Source organism: Clarias gariepinus, chromosome 10 (genome assembly GCF_024256425.1).
Source record: "Clarias gariepinus isolate MV-2021 ecotype Netherlands chromosome 10, CGAR_prim_01v2, whole genome shotgun sequence".
NCBI lineage: Eukaryota > Metazoa > Chordata > Actinopteri > Siluriformes > Clariidae > Clarias > Clarias gariepinus.
In genome coordinates, this window is record NC_071109.1 from 1,709,328 (window position 1) to 1,730,680 (window position 21,353).

At 36.2% G+C, this 21,353-nt stretch overlaps 1 protein-coding gene across 1 annotated transcript; it reads right to left on the reverse strand.

Moving 5' to 3' along the window:
- Positions 1-617: 617 nt before the first annotated feature.
- On the reverse strand, positions 618-19,277 carry gpm6aa (glycoprotein M6Aa). The gene is made up of 7 exons (XM_053506428.1): positions 19,126-19,277; positions 8,182-8,374; positions 7,409-7,565; positions 6,495-6,651; positions 5,668-5,744; positions 5,514-5,579; positions 618-1,454 (listed from the first exon to the last, which is right to left on the reverse strand). Exons 1-7 carry the CDS (start codon positions 19,160-19,162, stop codon positions 1,302-1,304), a joined length of 840 nt encoding a protein of 279 aa, XP_053362403.1. The 5' UTR covers positions 19,163-19,277; the 3' UTR covers positions 618-1,301.
- Between the last annotated feature and the right edge of the window lie 2,076 nt (positions 19,278-21,353).

A 21,353-nucleotide genomic window follows, 5' to 3' on the forward strand; every position in this document is an offset into this window, starting at 1 on the left:
TTCCTAATGCCATATGTGTTATTTCATAGTTACGAATTGTCCAGAATTGTAAATGTAAAAAATTAATTACGATAAAAAGAAAACCCTGGATTGGAAGGTGTGTCCAAACTTTAGTTCCTGTAATTCATTCAGACAGAAATTTTCCCTTTTTCCTTTTAGACATCAATCAAATATTCACGATGTCAATTTCGTACACTGTAACATGGGGCAAGTTTTACTTTTTTTTTTTAACCAAATGCAGGAGAAGAAAAAAAAAAAGAAAAGTTTTATCTGCAACAAATTCCTCTGCATCCGCTTACAGATCTTTAAAATTATAATTTTTTAATTTTTCATTAGCGCTGTGGAAAACATTCATTCTTTTTTAAAAAATCAAAAAAGAGGGGGCATTTGTTCTAATGTTTAACATTACTTTAACAATTCCACAAACATGAATTTTTATGATTTATTTCCCCCGATATTTTCTTCTTTCTTTTTCCTTGAACACCAGCCCCTCCCCCTCCATCCATCCATCCTATTTTTTTTGTAACATGGAATGTAGTTGTATATGAATTCACCTGAAACCGAAGTGCTTCCTTACAGTACATGTGTACATTTACAGAATGGCTATATACAAAAAAAAAAAAAAATTTCAGTAAATGGAAAATTAAAGATCTACTCACCTGTAACTATCGTCTGTAGGAAAATAAAAGAGGGGTAAAACACTGTAGGCTTTGCAAATGCTAGTAAAGAACTCATAACCTTTTTTTCTGGATACGTTTTGTAATCTGTAGAAAAATAATAAATAAACCCTTTATGTTACATCATTTCTCACTAATTTTGACTATCTTTTTTCTGTTTTTTAACTCTTTTTTTCTTTTTTTATTTCGAAAATAATGCAGAATGTACAAGCAATCTGCTGCTTCTGGGCCAAAATGTTTACATATTAAAAAAACAAATCAGCATTCATTGAAAAAAAATCTTTTCAGTCATGTGTGAAAAATTAAACACCTGTAATAAAAAACCTGTGCTTTATACCCTACGACCGACCCGGTAATACCACCGCATATTAATACTGATGTTTAAAAAAAAGGGAAATAAATTTGTTATAGTGTGAGTAATTACAAAATTAAACAACCTATAACTCTTGACAATCTCCTGTAAGCGTACATAAAAAATCCACCACTAGTTAAACATAATTGTAGTAATAATATTAATCATAATCATAGGGTTGGCCATGGGGTTGGTCACGTGACACACCATTGGTCATTGGACGGCACCAGCCAGTGCCTGAGGCTCCGCCCCTTTCTCTGCTACTTCCTGCTTTATGTGTAGGCGTTGAGTCGCTCTTTGGAGCGTGTGGAGTGGATGTCGTGCAGCTCCTGCTCCTCTTTGGACTTGCAGTCTTCGTATTTCTGCATCTTACACGCATCCTTCACGTAGGCCCAGTTAGCCGACAAAACCATCAGGTAGTGGATCTGAAATCAGAGTCACGTCAGGAGTCACGACCAATCACGTGCAGAAGTTTTAGAATTACATTAGAGCGACGAAGCTGACGGAGTTAAAAGCACATCAGATCTCTCAGTAAACATGGAAATCTCAAATTGCACTTTTTTGTCTTTTATTTACAGCATTATGGGAGGAGAAAAATATGTAGATTTAAAAAAAAAAGAAATAATAATATGTAATGTATGTAAGAAATATAATAATAATAATTATATCTAATAATATATAATAGAAATAATATGAAATAATATAATATGTGATAAAAAGTCCCTTTATTGTGAGATTGCGCGGAAACCTGAGTGACTTGTGTACTTTCATTAACAAAGTCTTTAATTGCTTAGACAAGTGATTACAATAGGAAAATAATTCTCATTAATAACATCAATTTAATTTTAAAATAACTTTAAATGATACACAACAAAGCGCTAGCTAAACCACACTAAACTAAACTAAACATGTCCCACCTTGTGCTCGTTCTGACCAATCACAGGTGAGACTTTAATCACACAGACTTCAGGATTGGTCAAAAACTGTTTAACAAACCTAATCCTGGACAGGGTGTCAATCCATCGCAGGACACACACCCATATACACACTACGGGCAACGCCAATTAGCCTAATCTACTTTGGACTGTGGGAGGAAACACATGTTTAAAAACAATCAATTTAATAATTATAGTTATTGTCTTAGCGATGATCCTTATCACATGGAGCCGGACAAACTCTCATCCAGTTCACAAGAACAACCTTTTCCTACACGTTTCTCTTCGCAGTTATTTTCCTTCAAATTCAGTGAGCCGAGTTGCTCGTGTTCATTAATATGCATTTAAACAGATATCATACAAACATCTTTATTAAAACAAACACATCTGTAGATTAATTTAAGCTGATTTTCCTTTTAAACTTCCTCCTGGCTCTCAGACTGACATGTGATGCAGCCAATCAGCAGTGAGCGTGTGATCAATAAACCCCGCCCAGTCCTATTTATAGCTTGACGTGTTTTGTTGTATTTGACGTTTTTGTTTTTGAAGGTGTGTGTGATTTGTCGTACGCCTGCTTATTTCCTGTCGTTTTCTTCACCACCTGCTTCAGTCTCGCCGCCGCTCTGTGAGGACACGATGATGTCATAGTATCCTGAGCTAAGTTTATCTACGACACCAGCAGGAGGCAGTGTTGTAGCACAGCAGGACCTTCCACTTTAAAACCCTTACCGGCCTCTATATGTGTGTGTGTTTCCATATTTTCTTGTGTCTGTGCTGTGTTTGAGTGTTTGTCATGTTTGCATGTTTGTTGATGTGTGTTTTGTAAGTGTTTATCTGCGTGTGCCTGTGTGTATCCTGCTCATGCATATTTATTACTTGGTGTTAGCACATCAGCAGCTTCCTTTGTTTAGCACATTTGCATATTTATGTAACAATATTGCGTCAAGGAAATGCTATTTAAAAACTGAAAGCAATGGGGCTGATTATTATTATTATTATTATTATTATTATTATCATTATTATTATTATTATTATAAAGTCAAATCTAAACATTGTGCAATTTATTGAATGGTATTTGTGCATGTTTTCTGTGTATATTAATAATAAATTGCACATTAATAACAGTTTAAACAAACCTTATGTAATTTAAAAATATCTGTCAGCAGTAATGTAATTCAAAAACTACGTCTTTAAACAAGGCCATGCCCACAGATTAGCAAATCCAGGTTGTCTTTTGTTTTTCATGTAGTCGTTTCTTGTATCGTGCTCTAGGCGATATATTAATCATCATTATGCAAATGTGTGCACATGATCTGTGCTTGGTTGCATAAGGCCACACCTTTTTTTTTCTCCTTCCAACCAAACTAAACAGATTTGTGTCCTGTCTCTGATGTGTTTTCTTAATGTGCATTCTTTTACAAAATGTAGGAAATATATATAAACTACATGCAACCGAATGCAGATTTATGACAGAGACCACGCCCACACACCCTCCTCATAGAGAAGAAACTCAGGCATATTTTTTGTTTAACAGTTTGCATTTCTGAATTTATAATAGCCAATTAATAAAAATGAATAAGTAATATGCAAATACATGGAAATGTGCTGTAACACTCACGATAAAGGAAAAACCAGATTGTGTATTAGTATTAAACGTGATGTCTCTTCCTAACCATCATCATCATCATCATCATCATTGCGCTCTCGATCTCAGAAAATGGTCGACTACAACTGACTGAGCGATGTTTGCAACAAGCTCACGGGCCCTTTTTTCTTCTTTTAGTTTCCATAGCAACTCAGTGACAGACCCCGCATCTCTCCGAGACTCACTGAGTGAGTAAGAGAGAGGGAGAAAAAAGGAAAAGATGAAAAACAGATGCAGACCCGAGGATGGAGAGGAACCTGTACGCCGAGGCCCCGCCCAATTTCAACAGCTCCGCTTATTCAACCCTGACAAGCATGAACTCGGTTTCCGATGCATAGTACAGGCAGGAATGACTCATCCCTCTGTTCTGGTATTTACATGCAGAGCAGCACAGAGCAGCTGAAGGGAGTGATGTAATTCAGCCATTTTGCTGCAGTCAAACCCGAGTAAATACACAAATCAAAACTGAGGGGAGAAAAGGAGAGTCTGCTTAGCCTTTATGTCACATGTACGTTAAAGTTCAGTGAAAATCTCGATTGTTTTTTCACTTGTTAAAAAGTTAGGGTCTTAAGGGCCTTGCTGAAGGGCCCAACAGGAGTAATGTAACAGCACGGAGGTTGGGTTTTAAACCAGATCCCTTACAGACTGAGCCACTACGGCCCAGATAGCCTGACAGCATCAGTGGGATTCAAACCTACAACCCTAAAGATACTTTAGAACCTTAATATGCATTTTAGACTTTATTCTGCAACCTTATTGTCCAACTCACTACCTGTCCTCTAACCGCACACCTGAAGAGTCTTATATTCCTCTTACATCACAGGAATTTAACAAAGGTTGCTGGTTTTATGTGGTACCCTTCACACATTTTTAACCATTTAATGTTCAATTATGTGGACAAGAGTATTTGTCCAAACCTGTTAGTTATTGAATTCAGGTGTTTTAATCAATCAGGCTGCTTATTCCCAGTGAAGGACAATATTAATGCCTTATCATACCGAGACATCCTGGACAATTCTATGCTTCCAGCTTTGTGGCAGCAGTTTGTTGAAGAATTCCAGTTTGTTCTATTCCAACATGACTGCATGCACAAAGCAAGGACTATAAAGACATGGTTTGAAGAGTTTGGTGGAAAAGAACTCGACCGGCCCGAACACAGAGCCTTGACCTCAAGCCCATTCGAGCACCTTTGGGATGAACTGGAACAGAGATTGCAAGCCAGGCCTTCTCTTCCAACATCAGTGATATTCAACACAGAATGAATGGGCATAAAATTCCAAGAAAAGTGGAAGCTGTTATAGCTGCAAAAGGGGAACCGACTCCATATTAAAGTAAATTTACTTGGATACAATGTCAATTGCAGGATTGGCCAAGTTCTTTATCCATAAAGTGTAGTTTCCAGTTATAATTTACTGTACATTATAGCAGCTACAAACACTCGCTCCCTGACCAATCTCTGTTTTTTCTCTCTCAAAATAAAAACAATCACGGCTTATCATAAAAGAAGTATAAACTCCTCCGTCCTGAAGGTGTTACATCTTTACCTCTGACTGTTATGCAGCACTGACGCTGGATACTCCTTCCATCAACATTAGATAAATTGCACATGACTTCACTATATCATACTTTTGCTTGTACATCTTCCTGTGCAGTATGAGTAATGAGCTGTTACTATAGAAACGATAACATGTCAGAATGAGTGCAGTAGGAACACATTCTGAATTAATCAGGATACAGAAAGCGACAGCACTTGTGGAATGCAGAGGCTCGTGTTCATGCTGGTGGTGTGTCCATTATGAAGCCCTTTTTTATTATTATTTGCATCATTTACATTTTTAGTTAAAGATTATCTACACGTCAGTATGTATTAATTTAGTTATGACTTTAAATTGTACTGAACTCACCATGGCGATGACGGCTGCTCCGGCTCCGGCCAGCGCACACACAAACAGGTGAAAGGTCATATCCAGCTGAGGATACAGCCCGCATTTCACTCACATTAAACACTGTTTTGTTTCAACAAATGAAATTATATGAAAGTTCAAGATTGAAACACACCTCTTTAGATGCACACATTTGGGAAAATGGTTCACTTCCTGTACACACCGACTTCCCCTGTCCGATAGTCACCACACCTGAAACACCGCAATAATAACATTAATAAATAGGGGAAAAAAGTAAACAACTAATTGTACTAGAGCAACTGAAAAAGTTTGTTGGGTCAGCTAATATTTATTCATTTATTATCCAGGCATTTTAACACTTTCTTTTATAAAAAAAAAAAAAAATAATTCTTATTTACATGTATAAAATAATCTAATTAAAGTGAAAAAAGAAAAAAAGAGAAGAAAATAAAATGTAAATAAAATACATGTAAAATTCTGAAAAATATATATTTTAATAATATTATTAGAAAAAACATATTAAATAAAATATCTTGAAGTAAATAATCTTAAATTAAATAATATATATAAACAAAATATTAATATATCATAAAATAGATGTAAGATAGATATAAGATCATGCACAAATTTGTGCTTCTGTTTTACTTTTACATTTTTTAAGCATAAAATCTCTCTGTCTCTCTTCTCACATAAAAAGCCTTATATACTCCCATGAGGTAAAAGATTTAAGATGTGACTACAAAAGAAGGAAATACCTTTAACATGTAAGTGCACATGTAAACTTTTCCCTGAACCATTTCTAACACTTGTATTTTTGTTCTGGGTAATCCCCAAAATGACGATGTTTCTGGACCTGATGTCTGACATGTTGCTAATGATTTTAAAATCCATATTTTTTTACACAAGATTAAGTTAATTAACAAGAAATCATTTTTACAAAGGTGCCAATAATTGTGCACTAGTCCTTGTAGATCTGTTTACCAAATTGGCGTGGGTCCAGACACAGACTTGTTCCCTGCTGTAGAGTGGCATTTTTTTGGCAAATAGTCCAGATGTTGAAGTAGACGAAAACGGGCAGCGCGGTGAAGGCTGTCACTCCCAGCCAGGCGAGCATGAAGATGTACGTCAGCATGATGAACTGCGAAATAAAAATCACAAACCTTTAACTAAATCTATTGGTGTAATGTATTAAAATATGTAAATTTGTGTGTGTGTGTGTGTTTTGTCTATTATTTTTGAAATCTTGAAAGTATAGGCATAATTTACAAGAAGGATGTGGGTTTATAATCCCCAGTAATCATTACCAGCCAGATTAACCCCCAAATATCATGTTATAATGATGAATTAAAATGCCAAACTGTTATAAAACTTAAAATTGTCGGCATTTTTAAAACAATGTATCTGGCAAGCAAAAAATAACCCCCCAAACCCCCGCCCACTTGTCACACTTGGTTTATATACCCAACCTCTACACACAGCAATGACACATTCAGTGCTATTATACACAATGGCATTTTATGCTATTCAACTGCACTAGTAGGGATATGTAGGATATTGTTTTTGTCTTTCTATCTATAAAAAAGCACAGTGGGGGTTGTTTAAAAGTTTTTATCGATTGACTATTCACTTAAATGATCCATTCTTTATGTATAAAAAATTAAAATATGGTGTTCCTCAGGGTTCTGTTTTTGGACCAATCTTTTTTCTCTTTGTACACCTGTATATGCCACTTCTGGTGCAGTTATTCATAAACACAGTATTTATGCTGATTACATGCCACTGTCTTTTTTTTTCTTTTTCTTTGAAACATTACACAATGTGCTGTAGGTGGTTAATTGTTAAAGGTTAATTGTATACACATTTAGACCTAAGTAAATTTGTGGACAACTCCGTACCCATGCGCTAACGCATCGACCGCAGGCGGTGATCTTAAAATCGCCATACAGATCTTTAATTGCTCCACTGGTAAAGAAGCCCTCAACCATCAGCAGGATCCCGTAGACGAAGAAAGCTGAGGCAATGCCGTAGATCACGTATTTGATGATGTCGATGCTGGAAAGAGAAGAGGTGTTACACTAACTGTGATCTACAGTAGATTAGAGAACAGATATTAAACTCTAATCTGCAATAATGCTTAGATTTTAACAATGAAATGATTTTAGTTTACTTGATTTAATTGTCGCAACAATCCACATGTAATTGAAATAATGTAATGCATAAAAACAACAACTTCTACAAATGCAAACACTGTTAGATAACTATAGCCATATTGTGGGTGTGGCCTTGTGGGTGTAGCTTATGTTGCCTGTCAATATGTCTAGTATATAATTTGCACATTCCTTTGTTTTAGGTGCATTTATAAAAGAATAAAAAAATACAGTTATAATTTCATGTTAAATGCAGCAAACACTGTGTGTAAACCCATATTTTTACTGCATGAAAGCTACTTTGCATTATAAAGAATTAACATGCCATGCACAAAGATGTGACAGTAAGATGAAAACCATTGCTCGCTAATGTGAACGAAGCATTCACTCTGGGAGTGAAATACTCTCGGGCAAACACTACCCAAAATATCATACTTAATAAAACAAGCATATCATGTTTGTTTGTATATTTAAATCAGCAGTGATGTAACCGGTTTGGATAAACGTATTACTGAGCTCACATGGTGAAGACGTCCAATGCGTCTGGAGAAGTCTTGATCACTTCAAAGTAGTTCTGTAGGATTGTGACGGTGCCGGTTAGAGCCTCATGACCACAGCCACAGAACAGAGCCACGCCCGCGTACAGCAGGATGGTGGCAATCAGAGACGGGTATGGGATCCCACGCAGACACTTCAAACAGCACTCTGTACATCCTGAGAAAGAGACAGATGGCAAGAGAGAGAGAAACAGAGGGAGAGAGAGAAAGAGAGAAGGCAAGAAGGAGACAGAGACAGATGGAGAGGGACAAAGAAAGTGAGATCAGACTCAGCTGGAGGCTGTGGAGCAAAAACAAGCAGGAATCGCCACAAACTATTCCATCCATCCATCCATCTCTCCCTCCATCCATCCATCCATCCATCCATCCCTCCCTCCCTCCATCCATCTATTCATCACCCCATACTTTTGAATATCTATTATACTTTGGGTATCTGTCTTCCTGTGCAGTACTGCTCTACAGTAATTCAGTCTATTAAATCTGGACTTGTTCCTGATGTGTGTTACAGCGGTGCTGAGTTACAGCTGACAGGGAACAGCACAGATAATAACTACATAATTAACCTTCAACCTAACACACACACACACACACACACACACACACACACTCTCTCTGCTGTGAGATGGTACATTATTAATGCCTGTTCAGTGTGCGGTGATGGGACAGACGCTCTGCTGTTATATTTAGACAGAACTGTCATGGGCTGTTTGGATTTTAAACTCCACACAGCGTCTGGTTTATATTTACTAAATATTTCACATTCAGGACGTACTCTTGGAAGCGTTTGATCTCCAACCAGCTCGGGATTATGGATTTTGTACCTCACCTGCTTACAAACATAACTGCTTTATTACATGACGAATTCAAATTCAATTTAAGTTTTTAACCACGATCCGTATAAATAAGGTGAACAGAATAAAAAGAAAATTAGGGAAATGAGTTTGAAATATGTGAGGAAATGTGTGTGAATCAGAACAGTCAGATTGTTCCTGATGAACGAGTCGAGGGTGACGGTGCTGAGGGAAAAACTCCCTGAGATGGTAATAGGAAGAAACCTTGAGAAGAACCAGACTCACCAGGGAACCCATCCTCATCTGGGTGATAACGGATAGCAGGGATTGATCTGCACTCATACTGTGTGTTAAGAGGCTCGAAGTTCAGTATAACAGGAGATGTGTTTAAACCCATGAAATTTCTTGAGTATCACAATTATTAAATTCATACTTTTAATTAAAATTGAGATTTGTAAAGGCAAAAGAAAACATCTCAATTAGAATTATTTTACTTGATTGTGTTTGTTTAAATCTCAAAATAAACCTATTTTCAGGTAAAAATCACTTAAAATGATCTGAAATCTATTTAAATGATCCCTGACTTACCCGCTATTACCGCTTTATCCTGTATTCAGGGTCACAGGGACCTGGAGTTATCCCAGGAGACTTAGGCCACAAGGAAGGGTACACCCTGGACAGGGTGCCAATCCATCACAGGGCACACACACATACACACACTCACACACTAACACTACAGGCAATTTGAGAACACCAATTAACCTAACCTGCATGTCTTTGGACTGTGGGAGGAAACCGGAGTCTCCAAAGTAAACCCACCAAGCACGAGGAGAACATGCCAACTCCATGCACACAGAGACAGGAATCGAACCTGGTTTAAATTATTTGCCCCATAATTAATTTTATTGTACGTATATCTCTAATCCACTGCAGTAGGTAGCAGAGAAGAAGATGACTTTACACGATACATTGTGCCTATTTGCATTTTGTTTTGTTTTATTTAATTTTATTTATATTTACATTTATTGGATCTTATAAAAGCCTGTTGTTTCTGATCATATTTTATTTTTGGAAAAGATGTGTTTATAAACAAGTATGTTGGACTAAATGTACATTTTCATTTAAAATACATTAAAATAAATAAATCAGAGCAAATTAAGTGAAAAAACATATTAATAATTTAAATACACTTTAAAAATATGTTCATGAAGATACATATTAATAAAAAAACACAATATTTCTAATGTTTTAAAAAATTTTTTTAAATATGCATCATTCATGGCCTCATGAATAATTTATACACATCTGAAGGATAATGTAACCAGATTTTATTCAGTTTTGACTTACACTTTGATTATAAAGTCCAAGAAGCACAAAGACTAACTAGATTAATCCTAACTCTAACTGTTATTATATTATCAATAATTATTGAATAATAAATAATGAGCTCAGTCTAAAAAGCTGGATTTATTAAAAATCATTAATTAAATGAAATTATTAGTTCAATTAAATTATTTCACATCAACACATAATTTTCTTGTGAAATTTTCAATGTTAACCGATAATGCACACAAAGATTAGAACTCAGATCATGAGACTTGAAAAATGGAAATGAACCCAAGCTTTGGACAACATGAACAGAAGATCCACGCGGGAGAGTGTTGATGCTTGTACAACCCCAAATACCCCCCCTACATACCCCTCCTCTACCCTCCCCCTTTTCACTCCTGCCCTTGAACCCATCTGTCTGTCTGACACCTCGCTCGGCCCCTAATTACCCCCGCTGCATTTAACCCTGCTGTAGAGCATACCACTTAGCTTCGTTGTTTCCCTGTGTGTCCCTCAGGAGAAAAATATGGAGGTTTTTTAAAAAGATTAGGATAAAAAATGTGTAAAGAATTTTAGGAAAAAAATGTTTGTGACATTTTTGGAGGGAGTCTCCAGTGTCGGTGCTTTATAACATTCAGATTGACATCTTCATGGCAGTGGAGTTTATAGCTGCTGCAACATGATTGAGGAACTCTAACTAACTCATTTTGCAAAAACAGTATTAAATGTAGCAATAAAATAATAAAAAGTATGTTTTTTTCTTTAATCAATAAAAGAATCTGAAGTACAGGCAAACCGTTTATGTGATTCGAGTCAAATAAATCTGATTCATTTATAGTTTTGCTGATTTACTTTTATCAGATCAACTTTTTGTATTGATTTGTATTTATTCTAATTAAATTAAAATTTTCCCTCTGATGTATTTATGTTTTAATCTAATTTATTTACAGTAGAACCTTGGATTACGAGCATAAGTCATTCCGGAAGCGGGCTCGTATTTCAAAACACTCGTTAACCAAATCAAACCAACAGATAAGTGTTTCCGTTTGTATGCACAAGCATGTGTGTGTGTGTGTGTGTGTATGAAGCTAAAGTAAGGAGCCACTCTTCTCGTCTTACACAGTTACCCTTCTTCCACTCTTTTAACACAACGGAAACCCTAACCCTAACCCTGTTTTATCGGGAAAATAACAAGAACACATTCTAGACACATTTTTCTCACACACACACAATTTATTATTATTAATAATATTTTATATTATTATTATTATTATTATTTATTTATTTATTTATTTATTTATTTATTTATTATTATTATTATTATTATTATTATTATTTTTTTTTTTTTATTGAATTTCTTTCATCTTTGTGAAGCTGCTTTGATACAATGACCATTGTTAAAAGCGCTATATAAATAAAATTGAATTGAATTGAATTGAAAGAAATCCCTCTAATGACACTCGATTGAGCAAAACACTAAAGGAATCAGTGCTGTAAAGTAAAAGTAAAACAAATTAACCTGTACTTTACCTTTGAAAAGAATCGCGACAGAGCAGTGTTTCTGTGTAGAGCAGAGAGTAAGTGTGTGTGTGTGTGTGTGTTTGTGTGTGTGTGTGTGTGTGAAGGCGAAAATAGAAGGGGTCTGTATGAATGTGTGTGTGTGTGTGTGTGTGTGTGTGGTGCGGTGTCTAATGACGTGCGCGCACACAGACACAGAGCAGGCTGATACAGAGAGAGAAAATGGATCTTTAACCTCTCTAATGAGACTTGCTTTTGCTTTACACGCACGCTGTACACACACACATACACACACAAAATAAAATATGTTTTACACACACACACATGGTCAGTGTTATAATAAACAGTACATGCGTGCACGGATGTTGATTATACAGTAAGAGACTTGCACTAAGACCCAGCAGGGGAGACGATTACCCACAATTCCGCAGCACAAGAGAGAAAAAACGTTGGCTCAGTTGGGATCACGTGACGCTCGGCGTTAATACAAGAAGCGCATGCGTGATACATAATACTTAGTACCCATAAACCAAGACTTGTTTTTTAAGTCAAAATTTATTAAAACTCGTCTTGTGGAACACTCGCAAACCGTGTTACTCGCAATCCGAGGTTTCACTGTATATCCAATCTTATTAATTTACATCTGTTTTCTTATGTCTGATCTGATTCATATGTGTCTGATTTGATTTATTAATATTTAATCTAATTCGTTCATATATGATCTGACTCATTTATCTCATATCTGATTCATTTTATCTTTCCTTAGACAATAAAACTAACTATAAACTGATAAAATCTTTTTTTATTCTCTAATGCGTAAAATGATGTACATTACTGGCAGATTCTTGAAGTATATGAGGAGAAACACACCTTGTGTCTCACCACTCTCCTTGTTCATTTACACTTGATCTGATCTTTTTATGATTTGATTTATTTGTAGCTGATCTGACTTCCTGCTATCAGATCTGATCCAAATGGTTTTACTGAATAATTTCTCATTTTGTCTGATTTATTTTACATCTGTTCTGATTTGTTTATATTTGTTTGATTAGATCTGGTCTAATCCATTGATATTGAATCAGATTCATTCATCTGTTTTTATTATATATGATGTTATTTATACTGTATACTGTATGTCTGAGTCATTTACAGTTTTTCTGATTCACTGCTCATATTGATTAGCAATTACTCCGATACTTTTCCATCTGTTCTGATCTGATGCGATTCACTGCTCTCAAATTGATTGATTTGCACCTGCTATCCTGGGTATTTTAAATCTGATCTGATTCATATTTGTCTGATCTTACTCTTTTAGATGTTATTTGGCTTATTTATATAATTCGTACCTAATATGATTTATGCATGTGATTCAAATAATTTTTATCCGTTCTGTATCATTTACATCTTATCTGATTGGTTTATATACAATATGTTTAAGACATATCTGAGTTAGTTTATGTATGTCTGATCTGATTCATTAATATTTAATTTGATTAATTTATATCAGATTTTACTCATTTATATATTTTCGGTTACTTGCGATCTGATTTATTGATGGCTAATCTGATTTGTTTTTTTTTTCAGATCTGATTAATTTACTGTATACCTAATTAAAATTAATTATACTTATTTTGGTTTAGTTATAATGATCTCATTTATTTATTTATATCCAATCTGATTCACTTCTGTCTTATCTGATTTTTTTTAAATAAATGCTGTGCATAATAAGTTTCTGAAAAAGCAGTCAGTCTGTTGAGATTAAAATAATAAACACTCCATCTGTGTTTTGAGTTTAAACGATCTCTCCCCCGTGTGGGCACCTGTTCCACCCTCTGACATTTTGTTCATTTTTCCTATGTGAAACAGAAACCTGAACAATGAGCTTTTCTCCTCACACTCTAATAATGTTCTGAACTGAGCTCATGAGACAATTGGTGGAACCACAGTAACTGTGTGTGTGTGTGTGTTCATGTGCATGCATGTGCGTGTGTGCGTGTACTGTACGTGTGTGTGTGCATGTGTGTTTAAAGGGGAAGGGAGATAGTGAGGCTAAACAATAGGATTGAGGCCCTGGGTGGAGAGATATGTGAGGAAACAATCTGGAACACAAGTCTGAAAATCAGATGTTTGCACAAAGTGTGTGTGTGTGTGTGTGTCCATGATAACGATAAAAAGTGAAGGCCTTATCAGTCCACAGTAACTTATCAATGACTTGCCAGCTCACATTCTACACGAGGTTCCGCAGGAAGCGGCTTCCGAAATAAAATAAAATAAAAAATCAGAAAAACAAAGACTAACGTCAAGATGAATCTCCTGACCTGGTCACAAGTACGATACAGCAGACGTGGAGGAGTGGGGAAAAAGAGTCTTTTTAAGGCTTCAGTAGGAGAATATGTATTCCAGTATCCCAACACTGCTGTGATTAAACACAGTGTGTGTGTGTGTGTGTTTGGGATGTTCAGTAATACGTCATGTTATACACCACTTTATAGTCGAGTCACAGAAACAGCACAAAGTTTTTGGAAGTCTGCTTTCGAAGGACCAGCAAAGAAAAACGACCTCCTCCAAACGTTATTACTGACAAACAGGATCAATCTCGTCTAACACGAGGACTACTGTAGGCTGGTTCGTTAGCTGAAACTAGCCAAGTTCTTTGTTATAGTTACTGCCCCCCCCCCCCCCCCTTTTTCAACCTGCACAAATAAGTGCTTTGATCAAATATTTGGCATTTTGAAAAAAATTTTTTTTATAAAATTATAACTGAAGAACAGAAAGTCAGTTGGGTTGCGCACATTTTAACAACTTTTGGCTGCTCCTGGACATACATACAAGCTTGGCACAGGTTGTACACCGGATGCGCCTGCTGACCCAACCCTTCCATCTTATCAAGGCTTGGGATTCGAACCCGTGCCTTCTGCATGGCAGGCGAAACACCTATCACTGAGCCACCAGTGACCGGGTCACATTTTAACAACATAAAATATAAAAATTTATATCAAACTTGGCTTTCTGCAGTTTGTAGTTTGTGGAGCACCTTAGAGCAGAAGTGCCAGGAAGCCAGACAAAACAAACAAACAAACAAACAAAAAACATAGCTGCCTAAGGAATAAAGCTTCTCATTATAAAAAAAAAAATCTTCTTATTACAAGATTATGAGAAAACATACCTTTTTTTTCACTGGAAATAAAAAAAATTTTTAAAAAACAAAAACAAGTGCACTAAATTGTAATTATTATTGTAATTATTATCTTAATATAAAAAAAAAATCAGTATAAATATCAAAATCACCTAAATAAATTATCAGAAGACATCAGAAGATGTTTTTGTTATGAGAGAATATTTTGTTATTATTATAGATGAGGGTGTGTTTATTTCTTGTATGGCTGAAATGGACACACATGGCTGTATAACACACTATATAACTATGTATGATCTTTGTTTTTGAAAACACACTTCCGTATTTTACATAATGATGAGAGGAAAACCCCAGGCATTGAATAAGATCGGAGAACTTTACACACAGAACCCTTGCATGAGGCAGAAGCGGCGGCTCTGCGGTGAAACTCTAATGGCCTAATGCTCTCTAACACAATAAAGATGAGTGCTAATGAAATGCTCATTCTCCCATGAGGCCCTTCTCCTTCATCACTCTCTCCCTCGCTCCACTCGTCTGCTCTGTACTGAACACAGTGAGCATCCCTCTGTGACTGGAAAACCTCAGGTAATATATTACCCTTAAAACACCATCAGTAAATGTTCTCTCTCTCTCTCTCTCTCTCTCTCACTCTCTCACTCACTCTCACACACACACACACACACACACACACACACACACACACACACACACACACACACACACACTTATGACTATATTAACTTTATGATGCACTTTGGCAAACTGGACTATGTTTGTTTTATATAAAATGTTTACAGTTGATGTAACAAACACTTGATAAAAATGCAATAAATGCTTTTGAAAAAAGTGGCAAAATTAATGTAATTTAGAATTCTAAGAAAATATAGAATCTATGTAATGTAAAAAAATAAAAAAGAATATGAATCTAGCAGGTAGTATTTACTTCGCCTTAACTCTAAACTGTAGTAACCTATCACTTACACTGCGATACACTAACACTCACATTTTAGTACACTATCACTCATACTATAGTACACTGTCAATCGCACTAGAGTATACTATCATCCACACTGTTGCACACTATTATCCATATTGTAGTATACTAATACTTACAGTGTAGTACACTAATACTCACAGTGTAGTACTCTAATACTCACAGTGTAGTACCCTAATACTTACAGTGTAGTACCCTAATACTCACAGTGTAGTACACTAATACTCACAATGTAGTACACACACTCACACTTTAGTACAATAATACTCACAGTGTAGTACACCAATGCTCACAGTGTAGCACACCAATGCTCACAGTGTAGTACACTAGTACTTACACTGTAGCACACCAATGCTCACAATGTAGTACACTAATGCTCACAGTGTAGTACACTAATACTCAAAGTGTAGTACACTAATGCTCACACTGTAGTACACCAATGCTCACAGTGTAGTACACTAACACTTACAGTGTAGTACACTAACACTCACACTGTAGTACACTAACACTCACAGTGTAGTACACTAATACTCACACTGTAGTACACTAATACTCACACTGTAGTACCCTAATACCCACACTGTAGTACCCTAATACTCACACTGGAGTACACTAATGCTCACACTGTAGTACACTAATACTTACACTGTTGTACCCTAATACTCACACTATAGTACACTAATACTCACACTGTAGTACCCTAATACTCACACAGTGTAGTACACTAATGCTCACAGTGTAGTGTGCTATCTCACTGTAGTAGACGAATATTCACACTGTAGTACAGTTATACTCACACTGAGGTAGACTAATACTCACACTGTAGTATATATCATTCATACTCTAGAACGCTATTGGTCACACTGTAGTGTGCTATAACTTACCCCGCAGTACACAAATACTCACACTTTGTACGGTATTACTTACACTGTAGTGGGGGCTCACTCACAGTGGAGTATGCTACTAGTCACACTGTAGTATGCTATATCTTGTTCACTAATATTGTAGTGCACTTAAACTTAGACTGTGGTACACTGTTATTCATACTGTAGTACACTATTATTATCACTGTAGTACACAAACACTCACACTATAGAACATGATCACTCACTATGTAGTACACTTATACTCATATTATAGCACACTAATAATCACACTGTAGTATGCTTCACTCTGTAGTACATTATTACACATGGTAGTTCACTATTACTTACACAGTAGTACACTATATCACTCACACTGTAGTACGTTAATACTCACCTTGTAGTACACTATCACTCATGTAGTACACTATTATTAACACTTTAGTGCAATGCTACTCACAATGCAGTACAATAATATTCACACTGTAGTATGCCATTGCTCACACAGTAGTACACTATAACTCAGTGTACAATATTGCTCACAAAGTAATACACTATCACACACTGTAGAACACTAATACTCACACTGTAGAACACTAATACTCACACTGTAGTAGAGTATATGAATGTAGTAGAGTATACGAACGAGTATATACTAGAGTATACGAATACTCACACTATAGTATGTTATTACTCACACTGTAGTACACTAATACTTACCCTATATCATACTAATATGTATAGTATATTTTAGTACACTATTATTAACACCGTAATGCAGTATCACACACAGTAGAGTACTATTTATAATGTGGTACCTTATTACTCACAGTGTAGTACCTTATTATTTACACTATTAATCACACTATGACTCACACTGTAGCACACAATAACACTGTAGTACTGTACACTATTACTCCTGCTCTAGTACACTATCACTCACACCGTAAAACACATCTAATTCCTCATAATATTAGTAATATATTACTCGTACCCTACTGTACAGTTACTAATAAGTAAACAAATCCTAATTAACAGGACGGTATTGTAGAAATATTTTTCCATATAACATCGGTTATAATAATCATATTGTGGTAAGTGTGTAGTGCACTATTACCTGCACTGCACTGTAGTATGATTTACTCAGAGTAGTACACTATTACTCAGTAAACAAGCCATAATAGAAGTACATCATTATGTGTTACATAATGTGTGCGCTTTTAATCCAGCAGAATATGAGCTCTATAATCAGTGGTGCCATTCTGTTTCCATAATTTCTCAGATAAATGCCAAAGCTCGTAGAGCTCTTGCAGAGAAGATGACATACATGACCACTGTCATGGCAACAGGCAGTTTCACTGCCCATCATGCACTGCTTTCAACGGGAGAGAGGGAAAAAAAACAGCACACATGAAGAGCTGCCATGGAGATGGAGGGAAAAAGGAGGAGGTGGAGGCGAAGGAGAGAGAGAGAGAGAGAGAGAGAGAGAGCGCGCAAAAGAAAAAAGAAATATGTAATGAGTGCTATCTATCTATCTATCTATCTATCTATCTATCTATCCAATATTTAATAAGAGATAGTATTTCTTTAAAAATTGTGTAAAAAATATGGATGGAAATATTTCACATCTCAGTCGAGCACCCAGACGTAAACATGCCCATACACGGCTGTGTTTGGAAAATTTTAGTCTGCAGACATGCTGTTGTTATAAACATGTTATAACCATCAAGCTTTGAGTATTACATGATGGAAACAAGTGCACTAAAACAAACTGGAAAATTATTATGCATGTGATGTCTGTGAAGAGAAAATAGGAGGAGTGAAATGCGCAGCAAACAAAGACAAGCCTCTAGGAGCCATCACATACACACAAACATGCATGTACACACACACACACACGCACACACGCACACAGTGCCTGCACACACCCACTTCTTTACCAAACCATCGTTCATTCACACCATCTGTACTGTATTTATGGATTTTAACGTCAATTTCTAGTACAATCAACGATGCATGTGAATAAAATATTATTATAATTATTGCAGCATTTTTTAATGCACATCATTAAAAAAAACACAAGTCTTAGTGCAATATTCGGTGAAAAATGTTACATTAAACATCATATGACTCTATCCATGACTTATAATCCATCAGACAAAAAAGAGGAGGGAGCAGAGGGGATTAGAGCTGAAGGTAAACAACCACACAAGACAGATGGGTGATGGACAGATGAGAGAGAGAGAAAGAACAAAAAAGAACAATGCATTCCTTTACCTTTCTGGCTCTGTCCCTCATCCATGTCCTCCTCCATGTTTTTTCTTTGATTATTTTTTTCCTGATTTGGGTACGACTCGAATAGACCCGGCGATGGTTTGTGTGTCTCTGCAAAATTCTCCCTCGTCTTTCTCACAATAGAGACTGAGACTGGGGCTCCGAACTCACCCCCTCCCTCTCTCTCTCTCTCTCTCTCTCTCTCTCTCCGCCCCCCCCTCCCTCTCTGCCTCTTATTCTCTCGCACAGGGACGCGACTGTCAGCGCAGATTCTTTTCAGTCTGTTTCCCTTTTCAGCACTGAGAGGCTTTTTAGGGCAACACTACTCACAGTCTAATACTCTCTATAGTGGCAGGTATGTAAATGAGGGCCAAAAAGAAAGAAAGAAAACAGACAGACAGACAGACTATTTGCCAAACCCCCCCACCCCTTCAACTGAATCCCCCAACCCCCCCCCCCCCACCACCCCGGTGCCCACTAACATACTCATTGAAAAACTAAACGTCACAACAGCAGGAAATCACAATCTGCACCCAAAAAAGCTGACTGCATAAAAATCATGTTCAAAGCGAAAAATAATTCTGTAAAATAAAAAAGGAAAAAAAAATAATACATCTATAAAGCTGGGAATAATTGGGTGTAATGATGATAATAATTATAGGTAATGCTAATAAATTAGTTAGAAGGCATAATAATAATAATAATAATGTGTATGAATATTATTGCTTTTTGGTTGTTTAGTATTTTGTGTATTATACTGTAATTGTGTGTATGATTATAATTGGGTAAACAATTATTAATGTGTGTATGATTATCATTATGGATGTGTATATGATTATTATTGTATATTTGATTATGATTGTGTGTAAATTATTATTGTTCATTTGTATGATTAGTATTGTGTGTGTTATAATAATAATAATAATAATAATAATAATAACACACAATACTAATTATACAAATAAACAATGAATATTTACACACAATTATAATCATACACATAATAAGAATTATATACACATGAAAAGTGTTAATCATACACATAATGATAATCATACAAATAAACAATGATAACTATATACACAATAATAATCATGCACAACATAATAATACATACACTAATAATCCTACACACAGTCACGGTACAAAATAACAAGATCATTTAGATCATTAGAAACAGGCGTCCCTCTAAAACTGAAAACAGGACAAAAAGTATACGCATCACTGAGGCTTGCATATTATTTTGCATTAAAGGAGGACAATGATCTGACATACGTAGAATCCTTCCATTGGAGTTCTTTGACCCACTGGATGTGTCCACTGTTCATGAAGACTGAGGGCACAACTGCTTTCCAAAGAAACTGCAAAGTCACATGATCCATTATTGTCCATTTTTCACACTACATTACATGCTGTAGCTACATGTTGTGCCTGTTGTGATTCATGCAACAGTGTTCCGGCCAATTTACATCCAGAAACAAATTTAGCCATGAAACGTCATGACGTACTTGTGAATCATTGATGGTCGTTCTACCCACTCTACTACAGATTTCAGGATTTACACTACATACGACACCTCACTATTGGCCAAAAATTCCAGAGAACCATTAAAGAACTGTTAATAATCCTCTGAAACTTTCTACAATGTGTTAAGTCCAACTTTTTGCCCATGGAGTTGTTTTTCCCTGTCCTGTCCTGTCAGCTCACCGTCAGCTCACTGTCACCTGTTACCGACACTTTAACCCCTGTGCTGGATATCACCCTTAATATTAACTGAACTGTTAAAAACCTGTTTGCGTTCGCGGAAGTCCCAGCAAAGTAAGTTTATGGACTTTTTATTGTGTGTGCTTTTGATTCGTTTTTCCATTTTGGACATTTCAAGCTTTCTGAATAACTGTTAACTAAATGTTCTGGGGTCGAATCCCAAATAGCATTTAAAGGAAAGCTAGCATTATGTAGGGTGTACAATCCCTTGTTCCACACCCCAGGTAGTTTTGTGATTTGGGATTCAGCCTTGTGCTCATGCCAGTGCTGAGGGAAGGGTGTATTATGAATTATTTTATATTATTGTCCTTTAAGTTGTTTGTTAGATTCCGACGCCAGTGGGAGCTGTTGTTCGCGGACGGCGACAAGAAGAAGCCAGCGTTCTCGCGCACCTGCCTCCTTGCTATGCCCGATCACGGATTGCTGGCTGGGTCTTCTCCTCCCTACTCCCTTCCTTCATATGAAAT